General features: G+C 44.0%; 3 protein-coding genes across 4 annotated transcripts in view; 1 reads left to right on the top strand and 2 right to left on the bottom strand.

The window, feature by feature from the left end:
• The window catches only part of LOC137779127 (transcription factor BTF3-like), a 133914-nt gene that overhangs the window by 8589 nt on the left and 111570 nt on the right, over positions 1-13755 (bottom strand). The gene's annotated exons all lie outside the window — the stretch shown is intronic.
• Positions 438-3658, bottom strand: snap29 (synaptosome associated protein 29). Of its 2 annotated transcripts, none has more exons than XM_068605270.1 (6): positions 3601-3658; positions 2693-2932; positions 2406-2599; positions 1692-1777; positions 1493-1597; positions 438-1371 (listed from the first exon to the last, which is right to left on the bottom strand). In XM_068605270.1, exons 2-6 carry the CDS (start codon positions 2930-2932, stop codon positions 1211-1213), a joined length of 786 nt encoding a protein of 261 aa, XP_068461371.1. In that variant the 5' UTR covers positions 3601-3658; the 3' UTR covers positions 438-1210. The 2 variants fall into 2 exon arrangements, with proteins under 2 accessions (XP_068461371.1, XP_068461372.1); XM_068605271.1 differs by lacking the exon at positions 3601-3658 and adding an exon at positions 3080-3569.
• Positions 3957-13755, top strand: part of pi4kab (phosphatidylinositol 4-kinase, catalytic, alpha b) — a 31093-nt gene continuing 21294 nt past the window's right edge. The window contains 19 exon segments of the mRNA XM_068604746.1: positions 3957-4128; positions 5073-5189; positions 5722-5815; positions 6010-6098; positions 6183-6255; positions 6512-6774; positions 6887-6953; positions 7159-7304; positions 7398-7463; positions 7560-7656; positions 8707-8898; positions 9009-9109; positions 9251-9380; positions 9852-9981; positions 10068-10163; positions 10276-10459; positions 11847-11950; positions 12741-12909; positions 12994-13044. Of these exon segments, the coding sequence (XP_068460847.1) occupies positions 4030-4128; positions 5073-5189; positions 5722-5815; positions 6010-6098; positions 6183-6255; positions 6512-6774; positions 6887-6953; positions 7159-7304; positions 7398-7463; positions 7560-7656; positions 8707-8898; positions 9009-9109; positions 9251-9380; positions 9852-9981; positions 10068-10163; positions 10276-10459; positions 11847-11950; positions 12741-12909; positions 12994-13044 (2268 nt within the window). The 5' untranslated portion in view covers positions 3957-4029.

Here is a 13755-nt window from a genome sequence, read left to right as displayed (position 1 = left end):
CCAGACACACACAGACAGACACACACACACCTCTGATGGTCATCATCAGTGTGTTTTTAAGGATGGTGACAGGCTTTTTGCAGGTTTGAGGCGTTTGTTTTAACTGTAACTGCAGTAAAATAGGAGCTTTGTCTGCTTTGCCAAAACCAATATTCACGTCAGAATTTGACTGTTTTGATCTTAAGTTTCTTAATCTTAACTTTCTGAAGCATTAAAGAGTTTTTAAATATTTTTACGGCGGTTAAAAGTGTACTCGGGATGACAGAAATGGCTCCTGCTTCACCTCCATCTCAAAATAAATTTAAAAAAAATCAGCATCACATGTTTGACGTCTTCCCGAAAGCTCGTGCAGATTCGACTCTGGAAATGTGGCGCCACCTTGTGGTGCTTTTGAGTCCCCGCTTCAAACAATTCAAGAGACTCCTCTTAAACATTTATTTTACTTTTATTGGGTATGTGTGGCTTCAATTAGAATACATGGTTTAGTTTGAATAAGCTTGTGATTTGAGTTTCTAAAACAAAAACCCTAAATGTCTTTGAATAATTGGCGGCGGGACGGTTTTTACATTCACATTCTGCAGAATTCAAAGACAATGTTCATCACTGGAAAACTATTTATATAAAGCGAGGGGGGGGGGGGGGGGAAGGAAAAGATGGATGGACGACACACACACACACACACACACACACACACACACACACACACACACACACACACACACACACACACTCAATGAACAAAGCAAAGTGAAGCCTCCAGCGGTGAAGACAGAGGCCGGGCCGCTGGACGCACGGATCACGGGTAAGGCAAAAAGTGACGTGCAAAGTAGTTTTAGGTCATATGTGGAGGCGTGTCCAGGACGTCAGCGCTGACATAGTGAACCACACACACGACGAGGGTCCAAGTTTTAAGAAAAAAGCTCTTTTTCATGTGAGAAAACATTCATCATGTTCATTCATTTGATGCAAAAAAAACAAACAGGAAACACCATTTTGAAACAGCATCACACGAGTTAACAGATCAGTGATTTTTTTGAGGTGGAAGGGTTCGTTACACCAACGTGTCCGTATGAAACTACAGCAGACGACGTGGACAAAATGAACGAGTAAATCCCCCGGAGGAAAAATGGAATAAGTGGGATAGAAACGTCGCCTTCAGAGGACGAACCCCGTTGTCGTCTTCTGCCTCCGCGAGTCCAAAACGTTGGCTTCACTTGAGGTTTTTAATCTGTTGGTTCGTGTTGTGGATCTTGAGATCCATCTTGTCCACTTTGTTCATCAGGGAATCGAGGGAGTCGTCCTGGTCGTCGATCTCGGACTGGAGGCCGAGGCCGAGGCTCTTCAGTCTGCTCAGACCGCCGCACATCTCATCTGGGTCATACGGAGAGCACACGGGGCGTTAAGGGGCGGGGGGGCAACACTTAAAGAGGAGTTTATGACATTACAGTACTAAAAGCGTTCATCTCCATGAGATGGGTTACAGATGTTGTACCTAGGTTTTTGTCCAGGGTCTGGTGAGCCTCCCGGAGGTGACTGTTCTGAGAGTATCCGTTCCTGCCGGATGAGCCGCCGTCTACCGACGCAGACGCTCCGAACCCTGGAACACAGAAATCGGGAGCGATTTGTTAGCCGGGGTGGCGTTTAACAGGGTTTACCGGCACGCCGAGAAGTTCTCACGGTTAAACTCTCACCTCCCGTGTCCAGCTTCCTGAGATTGGGGTGGCTGGCCTGGTACTTGTCTTCGTGCTCGCGGCTGCTGGACATGGCGGTCTGTAATCTGAGAAAGTCAGATAAGCACGGGTTCGTTTTTTTTTAAGTGAAGGACATGTCAATGACGAGAATCTGGTGAAAGGCCGAAAGTACAGATAGAGCACAGATAGAGCACAGATAGAGCACAGATAGAGCACAGATAGAGCACAGATAGAGCACAGATAGGTCGGCAGCGTTGCTCCAACACGGATTAGTCCTCGTTACGGGGTCATTATGTTGTAAAACATGACCTACAGCTCAAACACACAGAGATGATCCGTGTGTGACGTGAAGACATTATATATCAGAAATAACTTGATGACATATCGTGATACACTATTACGTCGTCTGAATTGAGAATAACTTACACATACTACCTTAACTTTCCAAAAGAAAATTGATTAAATGACAAAAGTACTTAATTTGAACCTGGTTTACAATCTTATTGCAAATAAAACATAGTTCAAAAGATCCAAAAGCAACAGTGGAGGTCAAGTTGCCTTTGTGCATCAACACTTATGGAACCAAAGTGAATACAGAGATTCATACACAACATTTAACGAAAGTAAATCAACATTAAAATTTTGGTCTTAGCTTGGAATTTGTGCCATGTTATAAAAAAAAAGATTTCTGAGAATAAAGTACTGAATCTTTACCGGTCGTTGGCCACGTAGGCCTTTGGCTCCTCGGGCGGTGGCTTCGTCTCCGGCTTGCCCTTGAAGTAGTTGACGAGGCCGCCCCACACGCTCTTGATGCCGTCGATGTGCTTCTGGCTGGTCTTCATGTCCTGGTCCATGTTGTCCATCATCTTGTCGGCCCTCTTCAGGATCTCACCTTGTCGAACCAGCTCCTATAGAGACACAGAGATAGGTACACGGCCTTTAGGGGGACGATACAATATTCTGCGTGCCGAGGGGTGAAGCCGGCTCCTGGTCTGACGTACCTCTGCGGTTTCCACGCCAATCTTCTCCGATTCATAGATGAGGCCGAGGGAGCGGTGGCTGCTGTCCACGGCAGACTGAGCCGTGCGCATCACTTGCTGCTGGAGGTGCCGCTGCCTCCTCTCCGGTTCGCTCAGCCCGCTGTCGTCATCGTCGTCGTCGTCGAACTCCCTTCTTTTGGGCCTGAAATCGCCCTCCTCGTCGTCGTCCGCAAACGGGTTGTGGGATTTAGGGTAAGCCATCTGAGAGAGAGACTTAACATAATAATCTCCACTCAATGTAGAAACTTTCATTGACTAACTGCTGACTAATACATTTCAGTTACTATGATCAATTAAGTTTACTGATCTATTGCAAAAAACAAAAAAACATTCTGAATACAGACTCACAAAAGTCAAGAGTTGTTGATCTTCATTCCACTACAATGCATACGCGCTATTTGCCTATTTTTGGGGGCTGTTCCAGCTTGCTTTAATCATATTTCGACATTATAAAAATCTGGTTCGCTACTCAACAGATCGATATACATGTATCAATTCGTATATTTATGCCACGCTTTGTCGAAACCGTACAGTCAACATCCTGATGTGGGGACCAATTGACATGTATATTTGACACACGCTATCCCAAATCCTGAGAGGAATTAGTGAACTTTTTCCTTAGAGTGTTAGCTTCAGCTGTCGACATGTTTCACGCGAATAATCAGCGAATGTAAATGACACTATTGCTCCGGTAGCTAAGTTTGTCAGCTACTGGGTGTTAGCTGCTCGCTCACGTAAAATCAACGAATCGCACGCTAAGCTAACTAGCTAAATAGCCACAACTATGAATACAAGACGGCGCTGTGCCAACATGGACGTTTTCTCCTCGTAGAACAGATGATGGCTAAAGTAAAACTTAATAGACAAACCGTTGGATCCGTAGATGTTGTCACTCTATCAGCTGACTGTTAGCAAATGGGCACTTCCGGTCGCGTTTAGTGACGTCACCGCGTGCTGTCTCCCACCTGTTAATCCTGCGCAACTAAAACGCACACTTTGATACTGAAGTCACTTGTTAAAAAAACTAAAATAAAAAAATAATATATGAATGTAAGTTAAACATGGCACCAAGTGCGAAAGTGTCCTTTTTACCAGTTCCATTTATATATATAATTTGTTTTACAGTCAAACGTCAAAGATCGTACATCAAAATTGCCGCCAATGAGCCTGCGCGCTCTCGTTAGGATTGTCCGCGCTGCGTCGCCGTACTGCGGCTCCACCAGTTTGCAGCTTCTCGACCCGTCTCCGCTCCCGAGTCTTCGCTCCGAGTTTCGCTCGTTTCATGTAGGGGCGCAAACATGTCTGTCTCGGGAGGCGGTACGAGAGGGTTTTACTTCAACACAGTCCTGTCGCTGGCCCGCTCTTTAGCCGCTCACCGTCCGGCGCCGGTCGAAAAGGTGAGAGGTGAAAAACGGGAGTGAGCTCAAAGATTAAAAAAAAAAAAAAAAAAAATGTTGTGTTGACGCTAATTAGCTAACGCTCCCACTTCCGCGCTCAGTCCTGTGGCTTATTCCTGATCAATGACGTGACAACCGAGCTAACGTTTGACAGCCGTGTGGGTCTGTAGATGTGGACCCACTTTTTTAAAATCTTGTTATTCCCTCCTGCAGCAGCAGTAGAATAATAATAAATAAATGCGGCTCGTGTGGTTCATCACTGCAGTCAAACAGGTTGCGGTTCCGCACCATTTAACGCGCATAGCAAACTGTTGCTGTTGCGGGTCCGACGTGAGATGAATCGTGTTTTGTGTGTTTGTTTGTGTGTGTGTGTGTGTGTGTGTGTGCGACCAGGGAAAGATTAGCAGAACGAGATGTGTTGGACAAAGTTATATTTCAATGTTATTCTACCAGATAAAACATAAAAAGGGCACATGGAGGCGGTCATCATTATGATGATTGTCGTTGAGTAAATTGCTGTTTTTATGTAGCATTATATTGGTTTTATGTAACACCCAGTTCAGATGTGTTTTTTTTTGTGGGAGTGAGGCATAGTGACGTCACGCTATATCAAATATAAATCCTCGTTTGTTATGATCCCAGGTATTATACGCATGTAGCTTAATGGCAACATACACTTAACTTAATTGATCCCACAGGAAAGAAAAAGAGACACGTGTACAAATAATGCAACAACAAAATGAAAACAGAAATGCATGTGACCCAAGAGCAGTGTGCATGAATGAAATGTACATGCAGTTTCTTGATATTTGCGGTATACTCAGTATTAGAACATGCAACCACTCTTGCACTTGCAACTTTCATTCAATGAGCCTGATCTTTGCCACCCGTTTTCCTTCAACGTCATCCTTTCCAAGATCTCCTTTTCGCTCTTCTTTCCGCAGGTCCAGAAGCTGCAATGCATGTGTCCGGTGGAAGCCCGCGGCATGTTCACCCTGGATGTGCGTCGGCGAGATGCCGTCGTTGCGTTGGCTGTGTTTCTGGTGGAATCTGGCTTGCAGGTGGGTGGCGGGTCAGTTTAAAAAAAGAAAGTCAGGCCGCCCGCACTGAGGCGGTGTGTGGGTTTTCTTTATGAAACGCCCTTGTAGGTAATGGATAATATGGTTTAAGTTTCAAACATTGCGTAAGATATACATGGTTTGGTTTTCTTTTCATTGTATCAGTGCTTTTAATCCACTTTTTGCTACCAGCCTCCCTGCAGGACTGCACACATACATCGCCGTGTTAATCTTATTCCCATAATCTGATTAAATCGGGAATTAGACAGGCAGCTGGCCACGTAAAGCCTCTAACCTCGTCAAACTGAGACGCAGTGTGGAATTATCTGATTATGCAGCGATAGTATCTTCACTTTCCATCGCGGAAGTCAAGTTTTGTGCGTGTGTGTATATATATATACAGTACATGTGTATATTTTCCTTTTTACATTCTTTATCTTCGATTCATCAGCGCTTGTAAGGTAAACAAAAGTGCTGCTCTGTGCCAACGTGTGCGATTGCTCGTGGCGTGTAACTGTTTGCTTCTCCCCGGCAGCACAAAGACACACTTGTTCCCTACTTGCTGAGCCTTTTAAGAGGGCTGCCACGGGTCCAATGGATCGAAGAGAGCTCGGGAAAGAAAGGAAAGGGTGAGCCCAGTCCTCTCACAGCGGTGCCCTCTGCTTTCACAATGCTCCTCATTTACTCGCTGTGACAGTGCACCCAGTAATATTTGTAGTCATTCCTGCTCCTTTTTCAACACGAGGTCCATGAACCGGCACTTCTGGCTGCACCTGCATGTGACATTTAAGTGCGGGCCTTTTTGTCATTTCCTGCTTCTCAGAATTTCTCCCGGTTGCGGAAAACTTCAGCTACTGTCTCGTGACCCTCCTGTCAGACGTGGCTCAGAGGGACGAAGACTCTCGACCAGAGGTCGGCTTTAAACGTGTTGATGGCACATAGTTCTCAGGTCAGGCTGCATCGCAGTGGAGTTCTAACTTACTGTTTGCCTTGCAGATCATCAACACTATAATGGAGGTCATGCAGTCCCTGCAGGACATGTGTCAAACACCCGATAATCATGATAAAGGTATAGTACACACTCACACACAGTCACACTCACGAAGGCAACAAAGTGTCACATGACATCTGTTGCTTCTGTCCATCCGGGGAGAGGGATCCTCCTCTGTTGCTCTCCTGAAGGTTTCTTCCTCTTTTTTCCCTGTGAAAGGGTTTTTACTATCTTTTATTTGGGGAGTTTTTCCTGATCAGATGTCCATGTGAAGAGTTTTTAAAGCCTTCCTAGGCAAAGACAAAGAAGCTGAACGAAGCTTTCTCGCCTCCAGTGTACTTGTGCAGGTACGTGGTCCCCGGCCTGCTCGGCATCACTCGAGCCTTCGGCCGCTACAGCTACACGGACGAAGCCCTGCTGTCCAAGCTGTTCCCCAAAGACACGCCCCAGGTCCGCTGCGTCGCGGAGGAAACCGAGGGCGTGCGGCGCCGATCCTTCAACGACTTCCGCTCCATCATGCCGTCCTCGCTGCTCACGGTGTGCCGGAGCGACAGTCTGCGTAGAAGCACCGGGACCAACCTGGATGCCTCTTCACAGGTGTGTGTGAGGGGGAGGTCAATTTTTACACAAATGTCTCGTAGAGAGAGAGAAAGATATTAATAACTTAGTGTGTGGTTAAAGAAATGCTTTGTCATGTGCTGTCTCGTAGGTCTTTTCAGATCCGGGGAGCCACTCGCCCTGCTCTCCTACAGCCGCAGGACAACAGTTTTTTGAAGGTAAAACTAGACTTATGCTCGACCGACTCGTCCTAGCTCATCGAGAGCCATCACATTATTGTGGAAAACCCACGTATTTGCGTTTATTGCTTATGTGCATGTATCCCAAATGAATAATACTAACAGCACATCTCGCAAGCTGTAACAATCCATGTCGTGCATACAGTAAAAGTGTCTTTAAGTGTTTTTATGTCTTATATTTCAGGCGCCTACCTCCCGGACAGCAGCACAGTTGATCCCGACTACTATTTCTCAACGGTCAGCTCCAGTTTCTCAATGTCGCCTCTCTTCATCGGAGCCGAAAACGAGGTGGAGGTGCCCGTCGACCTGCTCCGACAGCTCCTGGGCATGGTAGGGTTAGCCCCCGCGCCGCCGCGTCCCCGTCCCGCACGCATGTCTTCTGCGTCTTTACCAGCCGTTTCTGCGTTGTTCTCCATTTTCTAGGTGAAGAAGTTTGTCTCCGACTCGTTCCTGAAAGATCTGGACGCCGCCATGGCGGAGGTCAGAGAGGTAAACTCGTTCCCCCGGCGTTCCAGACGGTAACTTCTCATTTCCCCGTGATCCGCTCCGTTAATTATTCTCTGTCTCTTCTGGTTCCCCGTGAAGTCTAATCCTGGAGTCAACCTCTATTACAAGACCTTCAGCGACACGCTCTACGTGTGCGTGTTCAAAATGCTGCGGGACACGCTGTACTACATGAAAGGTAAAAGCGCCACCGACACGCGGCCGTGCCATTAGTGTAGCTCTATTAAATCATCCGGGGCTCTCTGATCCAAAAATGTCGGCGTCATCTTTGAAAAATACTCTTAGCTTAGGCTCGCCGCCAAAACCCCCCCAAAAAAGAGCTTTTCTTTATTGGCTCCTGGTGAATTTAAGATTTTATTAAGAACTTTTAAGGCCTGCGCTGGACCTGCACCTAAAGTACCTCTCAGATCCAGACTGGCCAAAGGTGAGCTGTCACGGCTTTACTTTCTGGAATAACTTCCTAAAGGAAATTGGAATAAGAAGCTCCTTCTCCTCTTTTAAAGGGACAGGACACCCCAATATCAAAAACACATGTGTTGACCCTTAGTCGTAGTGCTTTTTATCAATCTTAATAGCATATTTTGATGCTTTCATAAGATGTGTTATGTCTGTATTCTCTTTTAATTATTTAACGATTTTAAAATATTAAATGTATTGTTTTAATTCACTACTTGTAGTTTTCACATTTAGCTCCTTTGCTCAATGTTTTTTCAACTTTTAAAGTATTTTTCTTCATCGCCGTTGGTTTTGTCTCTTGTCAAACACTTTCTAACTTTGTTTTATAAAGTCCTACGTATGGAAGCCCATTTCCGCCACACAAAAAAACAAAAAAATTAGGACCAAAAAAAATAAAATCAATTTTTTTTTTGTTTAACTTAAAAAAAGGCAAAGAAAACAAAAAAGTGGCTCCCGTTTCATTCCATACATTTAAATGAAAGTCTTGTAAAAACCAAAGTGACGTAATAACGTATTGCTTAGATGTTTTTTTTCTTCTTTTTTTAAAAAAAAAATTTTTTTTTTTTTTTTTATTTTTAATTTTAATTTTTTAATTTTTTTGTCCATTTTTAATTAAAAAAAAAAAGTTGGGTCCTAATATTTTTTATTTTTATTTTTGGTCCAAATTCATTTTTTTTTTCGTGTGGCGGTAATGGGCTTTCATACATATATAAATAAAATGTTATAATTTTTTCCACCTTGACAAAAAACCCTCTCCATGTTGTTTTCTCAGCCTTGCAGCCGGCGTTTGTCCGGCAGGTGCACGACTTTGTGCTGGAGCAGTTCAGCAGCAGCCAGTCGGAGCTGCAGCGGGTGCTCCACGACACCGAGGGGCTGCCGGTGGAGCAGAGCCCCCTCAAGCTACGCTGCCAGGCTAACGCCGCCTGCGTGGACCTCATGGTGTGGGCCGTCAAAGACGAGCAAGGTAATCGATCGGCACCACGGAGCGCGCAGATGTCGTAATCACACGCATGATTTATTTGCTCCGATCGCATCGCTTTGTGTGTTTTTTTTGTTGTTTTTTTTCTCCTGCAGGAGCCGAGAATCTGTGCACCAAACTGTCGGAGAAGCTGCAGTCCAAGACCTCCAGTAAAGTCATCATTGCTCACATGCCCCTGCTCATATGTTGCCTGCAGGTATATCGACGCTGCTCAGCAGGGGGGGGGGGGGTGTTATGACCTCATTAAGAAGTTAGCTAGCATCCCGGTTTAGAAGCTAACCCGCGTCGCGTGCCATGAATTTTTCGGGCCGTCATCTCCTCTCTCCTCCGTTTTCAGGGCCTGGGTCGTCTGTGCGAGAGGTTTCCGGTCGTCGCTCACTCCGCCTCGATCTCTCTCAAGGATTTCCTGGTGGTTCCTTCCCCCGTCCTCGTGAAGCTCTACAAGTACCACAGCCAGTACACCACGGGTATTTATTCATGTATTATTTAACTACCGCAGTAATGGAGGACTGCTTGTAGTTTAGAATGTTATATTTTAACCAACCAAAAAAGGGAAATGTCACAATTAGTGTGTCCACGTTGCGTCTAGCATAGCAGGAACCTTTTTGATCTCAGCTGCAGCGCGAATGACCCGAGTGGAAAGTCAATGGGACAAAGGGGCTGCAGCTTGTGATACTGTGTCACACACGAGTCAATAACGGTTGTCCCGCTCGACTCTCGTCTGCTATTGATCCGGACACAGAAGCTGCAAATACAGACGATTAGAAATGCAATTCATGCTTCTGTCCTCAATGTACTGCTTTTTAGTTTTGTTTTAATAGATTAGCTGCTAATTTGTTGCATTCTCTTCGGATTTGGCGCTACAATCAGCCCTTTTCTGTTCTCTTCAGGATCATATTTTCACATATATCATATTTGCCGTCATTCTTTTCTTTAAGTGACAGGAGACATCCGGATAAACGTGACCAATGAGCACTCTCAGTCCACCTTCAACCTGCTGTCCAACAGGAAAGATCAGCCGTCCATGTACGAGCAGCTCCGAGACATTTCCATTGACAACATATGCAGGTCAGACTCAAACACCCCGAGACGCAGCCGGGACTAGCAGACACCCTTTTTTTTAATCTGCTTTTGAATAACTTTGTCTTTCTTAGATGCCTGAAAGCCGGTCTGACCATGGACAATGAGATAGTGGCGGCCTTTCTGGCCAGTCTGTCCAACCGGCTGTACATCTCACAGGAGAACGACAAGTGAGCAACATTTCTGTGGGAAAGGGGAGGAGCTTCATTGTGCTTTTTTAATTCATTGATAATCTTTTTTAGCAGCTATTCTAAAATAATATAAGTTGCCTCTCCGCCTCAGGGACGCCCATTTGATCCCGGACCACACCATTCGAGCGCTGGGCCACATCGCGGTGGCCCTGAGAGACACCCCCAAAGTCATGGAGCACATCCTACAGATCCTCCAGCAGAAGTTCTGCCAGCCGCCGTCGCCGCTGGACGTGCTCATCATCGACCAGCTCGGCTGCATGGTCATCACCGGCAACGTGAGTTCAAGGAGTCGCACGCGAAAAACCTAAATCACAGAGAGCGTCTCTCGCCGCTGTTACGTTATTGTTACGTTATTTGACGCAATTATGGCTGAAAAGTAGGGGTGGAATCACCTGAGGTCCCACGATACGATATTATCTCGATATCGAAGTCCCGATACATTCAATATTATCGCGATACTTAAGTCCTGATACAGTCAATATTATCGCGATACTTAAGTCCTGATACGTTCAATATCTTCGCATTACTTAAGTTGATACATACAATTTTATCACGATACTTAAGTCATGATACATACAATTTTATTACGATACTTAAGTCGATGTATACTATATTATCGCGATATTCAAGTCCTGATACGTTCAATATTATCGCGATACTTAAGTCCTGATACATACGATATTACCACGATACTTAAGTCTCAATACATACAATATTATCACGATACTTAAGTCCCAATACATACAATATTATCACGATACTTAAGTCTCAATACATACGATATTATCACGATACTGCGATACATTGGGTATTGCGATACATTGTGATTTATTACCTTTTCTTTATCAACCGTAAATTATTCCCAAAGCAAAACTTTGTCAACAGAAAATAAATTGATTTTATTATTCTAGGACCAAACAGTTTAGACTTGATTAAATCAAATATTGATACTCTGCTTCCGTGAATCAATACGATACTGTGTTGTATAGTTTTTTTTTGTTTTTTTTTTTCAAAGTCATAACCACCTTTCCCTCTTTTTTATTTATTGTTTTCACTGTAGATGTAGTGGCCATCTTTTTTAAGCTTTTGGGATAAACAACAAGCAATATTACATCATAAAAAACGTGTCAAATTCTGCCTAACAACAGTAGCTGGTTCCGTAATAATCTGATATTCTTTTACGGGAGCTATTTAGTTATTTTATTCACACGTAATATTGTTTAGTTATTCAGTGTGAGCCATTGTAGGAGCTACAGTGTTCTGTTAGACAGTGTTAGAGTTAAATAAAAGCAAATTAAACCCTTTTTTCCTCTGCGTTGACACACTGTGATTACTAAACCTGCCAGCAGCTGTTTACTTGCTGGTCACAGCGGGCGTTAAGAACAGCTTCCAGTGTTCTCGTTCATCCCCCTTCATGTGTAACCGGGTGTTTTTAGACCGACTACAATTAGCGCTGGACAAGGATCTGACTTCAAACAGTGGCCACTCACCGAATGCCTTCCTCTGGAGTCATGAGATTCAGGTTTTAGGGGGTTTGTAAATGTTCAATTTAGTAGAATCACTCAAAACAAATCCTGTTAAAGGTCTTTTCTTTAAGTATAAAGAGAAGATTACTTATTTTTGACTTGATCCCTAATATATTCCTGTGTGTTTGTCTCGTAGCAATACATCTACCAGGAGGGCTGGAACCTGTTCCAGCAGATCAGCGTGAAGGCCAGCTCAGTGGTCTACTCGTCCACCAAAGACTACAGAGACCACGGCTACAGGTCAGTTCACGCTCATGGAAAACCTGGAAAGGTCATGGAATGTTATGGAATGGTTATTTCCAGTTCTTGGAAGAAAAAAAAAATTCCAAAAGTCCTGTAAATGTGTTATATTCATGTGTCCATGACGTTCATTTACGCTGAGTTTGAAATAATTAACATGCTTTTAAAAGAAAGAGGCTCAAAATATCAGCAGCATCCATACAGGCATCTATATAAATGTTTATTCTTTATATTAAACTATTGTCTCTCATTCATTTGAGTCATTTAAGGTTTACTGTATGCTTTGAATCCTCATTGTTAGTTTAAATACGACATTTTATCACTTTTTACTGTTTACACACACATTTCACACAATGTTTGGTCATGGAAATTTGGTGTAAAGTCATGGAAATTTGGTTGAAAGTCATGAAAATATGGTTTAAAGTTGTGGAAATTTGGTTTAAAGACATGGAAAAGTGGTTAAAAGTCATAAATATGTGGTTAAAAGTCAAGGAAATGTAGTATAAAGTCATGAAAATGTGGTTTAAAGTCATGGAAATGTGGTTTAAAGTCATGGAAAATGTGGTTAAAAGTCAAGAAAATGTGGTTAAAAGTCAAGACAAAGTCATGGAAATTTTGTTATAAGTCCTGAAAATCCGTCGGTCACACTGTGTATGAACCCTGCACATTGACCTCCTTTGAGCGTCGTCTAGTTTTGTGATATTTGATGAATAAAAGTAGATGAAGACGTATCCAGGATAAAGTTTGTCTCCATCTTTGCCCTCTTCCTCTCCCCTCCCTCTCCCACAAGGCACTGCTCCCTGGCGGTGATAAACGCTCTGGCCAACATCGCGGCCAACCTGCAGGGGGAGCAGCTGGTGGACGAGCTGATGGTGAATCTGTTGGAGCTGTTTGTGCAGCTCGGCCTGGAGGGGAAGCGAGCCAGCGAGCGCGCCTCGGACAAAGGACCAGCGCTGAAGGTGCGCGCTAATAAAAGCGTGAAAACCGACCAGCGGCAAAGTTAAACAAAGTGCTAATGGGTGTCTTTCTTTTCTCCTCCGCAGGCGTCGAGTAGCGCTGGAAATCTGGGCGTCCTCATTCCAGTGATCGCCGTGGTGAGTGCGTGACGGCTTTGAGAAGAGGGTTTATTTTGTGTTGAAACTCGGTTAAATGATCTACAGCGCTCCGGATGAACGAAGAGGTCCGGTTAGCGTTTAACTCCGTCGACAAATATTTACCCTGTTCGCCGCGGGACAAACATCTGCGTCGCCAGTTCGCCGCCGACGGCCGGTGGATTACCGTCATTAATTAAGATTATTTCATAATTGAAGCCGCCGCAGGAGCTCATTTTGAGTCGGTTTGGGCGTCACCGTGTCCCTTTTTTTTTTTAACGATAAACCTCTAAGATTGCTTGTTGCATTTGTGTAGAATTGAGGCCTTTTTTAGAACGTATACGTACATGCAAATGTATATTTAATTATACAATTATATCGTTAAAAATAAGACGAAACAATAGGGATAAACACGTTTTCTTTTATTCAAACTGCTCCCCAAAAATTGTCACAGAAATCCTTGACTTTGTAGTTTTATACACATTTTTATTGTGTGTTATAAATGTTTTCATAGTCTTTCTGCAATTACTACAGTCCGACATGACCGTTGCATAATGTTTTCCTTTCAGCACGTTTATGCACTTAAGCCTCATTCCACAAAATAAAACATTAACAGACAGATAAACAGACTTTTTGTTGAGTCGCTCGCGCGGAGACGACATCGTGCGTACGAATGACTTCTGTTGTAACGGCAGAACGTCATTTATTATTATA

Source organism: Clinocottus analis, unplaced genomic scaffold (genome assembly GCF_023055335.1).
Source record: "Clinocottus analis isolate CAN_PGR_092001 unplaced genomic scaffold, fCliAna1.0.p SCAF_7, whole genome shotgun sequence".
Classification (NCBI taxonomy): Eukaryota; Metazoa; Chordata; class Actinopteri; order Perciformes; family Cottidae; genus Clinocottus; species Clinocottus analis.
The sequence above is the reverse complement of the archived record's forward strand: the minus strand, read 5'-3'. Positions and strand labels throughout refer to the sequence as shown.

Excerpts from the sequence above, each read along its gene's own strand:
- snap29 (XM_068605270.1), bottom strand. The coding sequence starts at position 2,932 with ATGGCTTACCCTAAATCCCACAACCCGTTTGCGGACGACGACGAGGAG. Across the intron at positions 2,600-2,692 it reads TTGGCGTGGAAACCGCAGAG|GAGCTGGTTCGACAAGGTGA; the intron begins GTACGTCAGACC and ends GTGTCTCTATAG. Across the intron at positions 1,372-1,492 it reads GACCCTGGACAAAAACCTAG|ATGAGATGTGCGGCGGTCTG; the intron begins GTACAACATCTG and ends CGTATGACCCAG.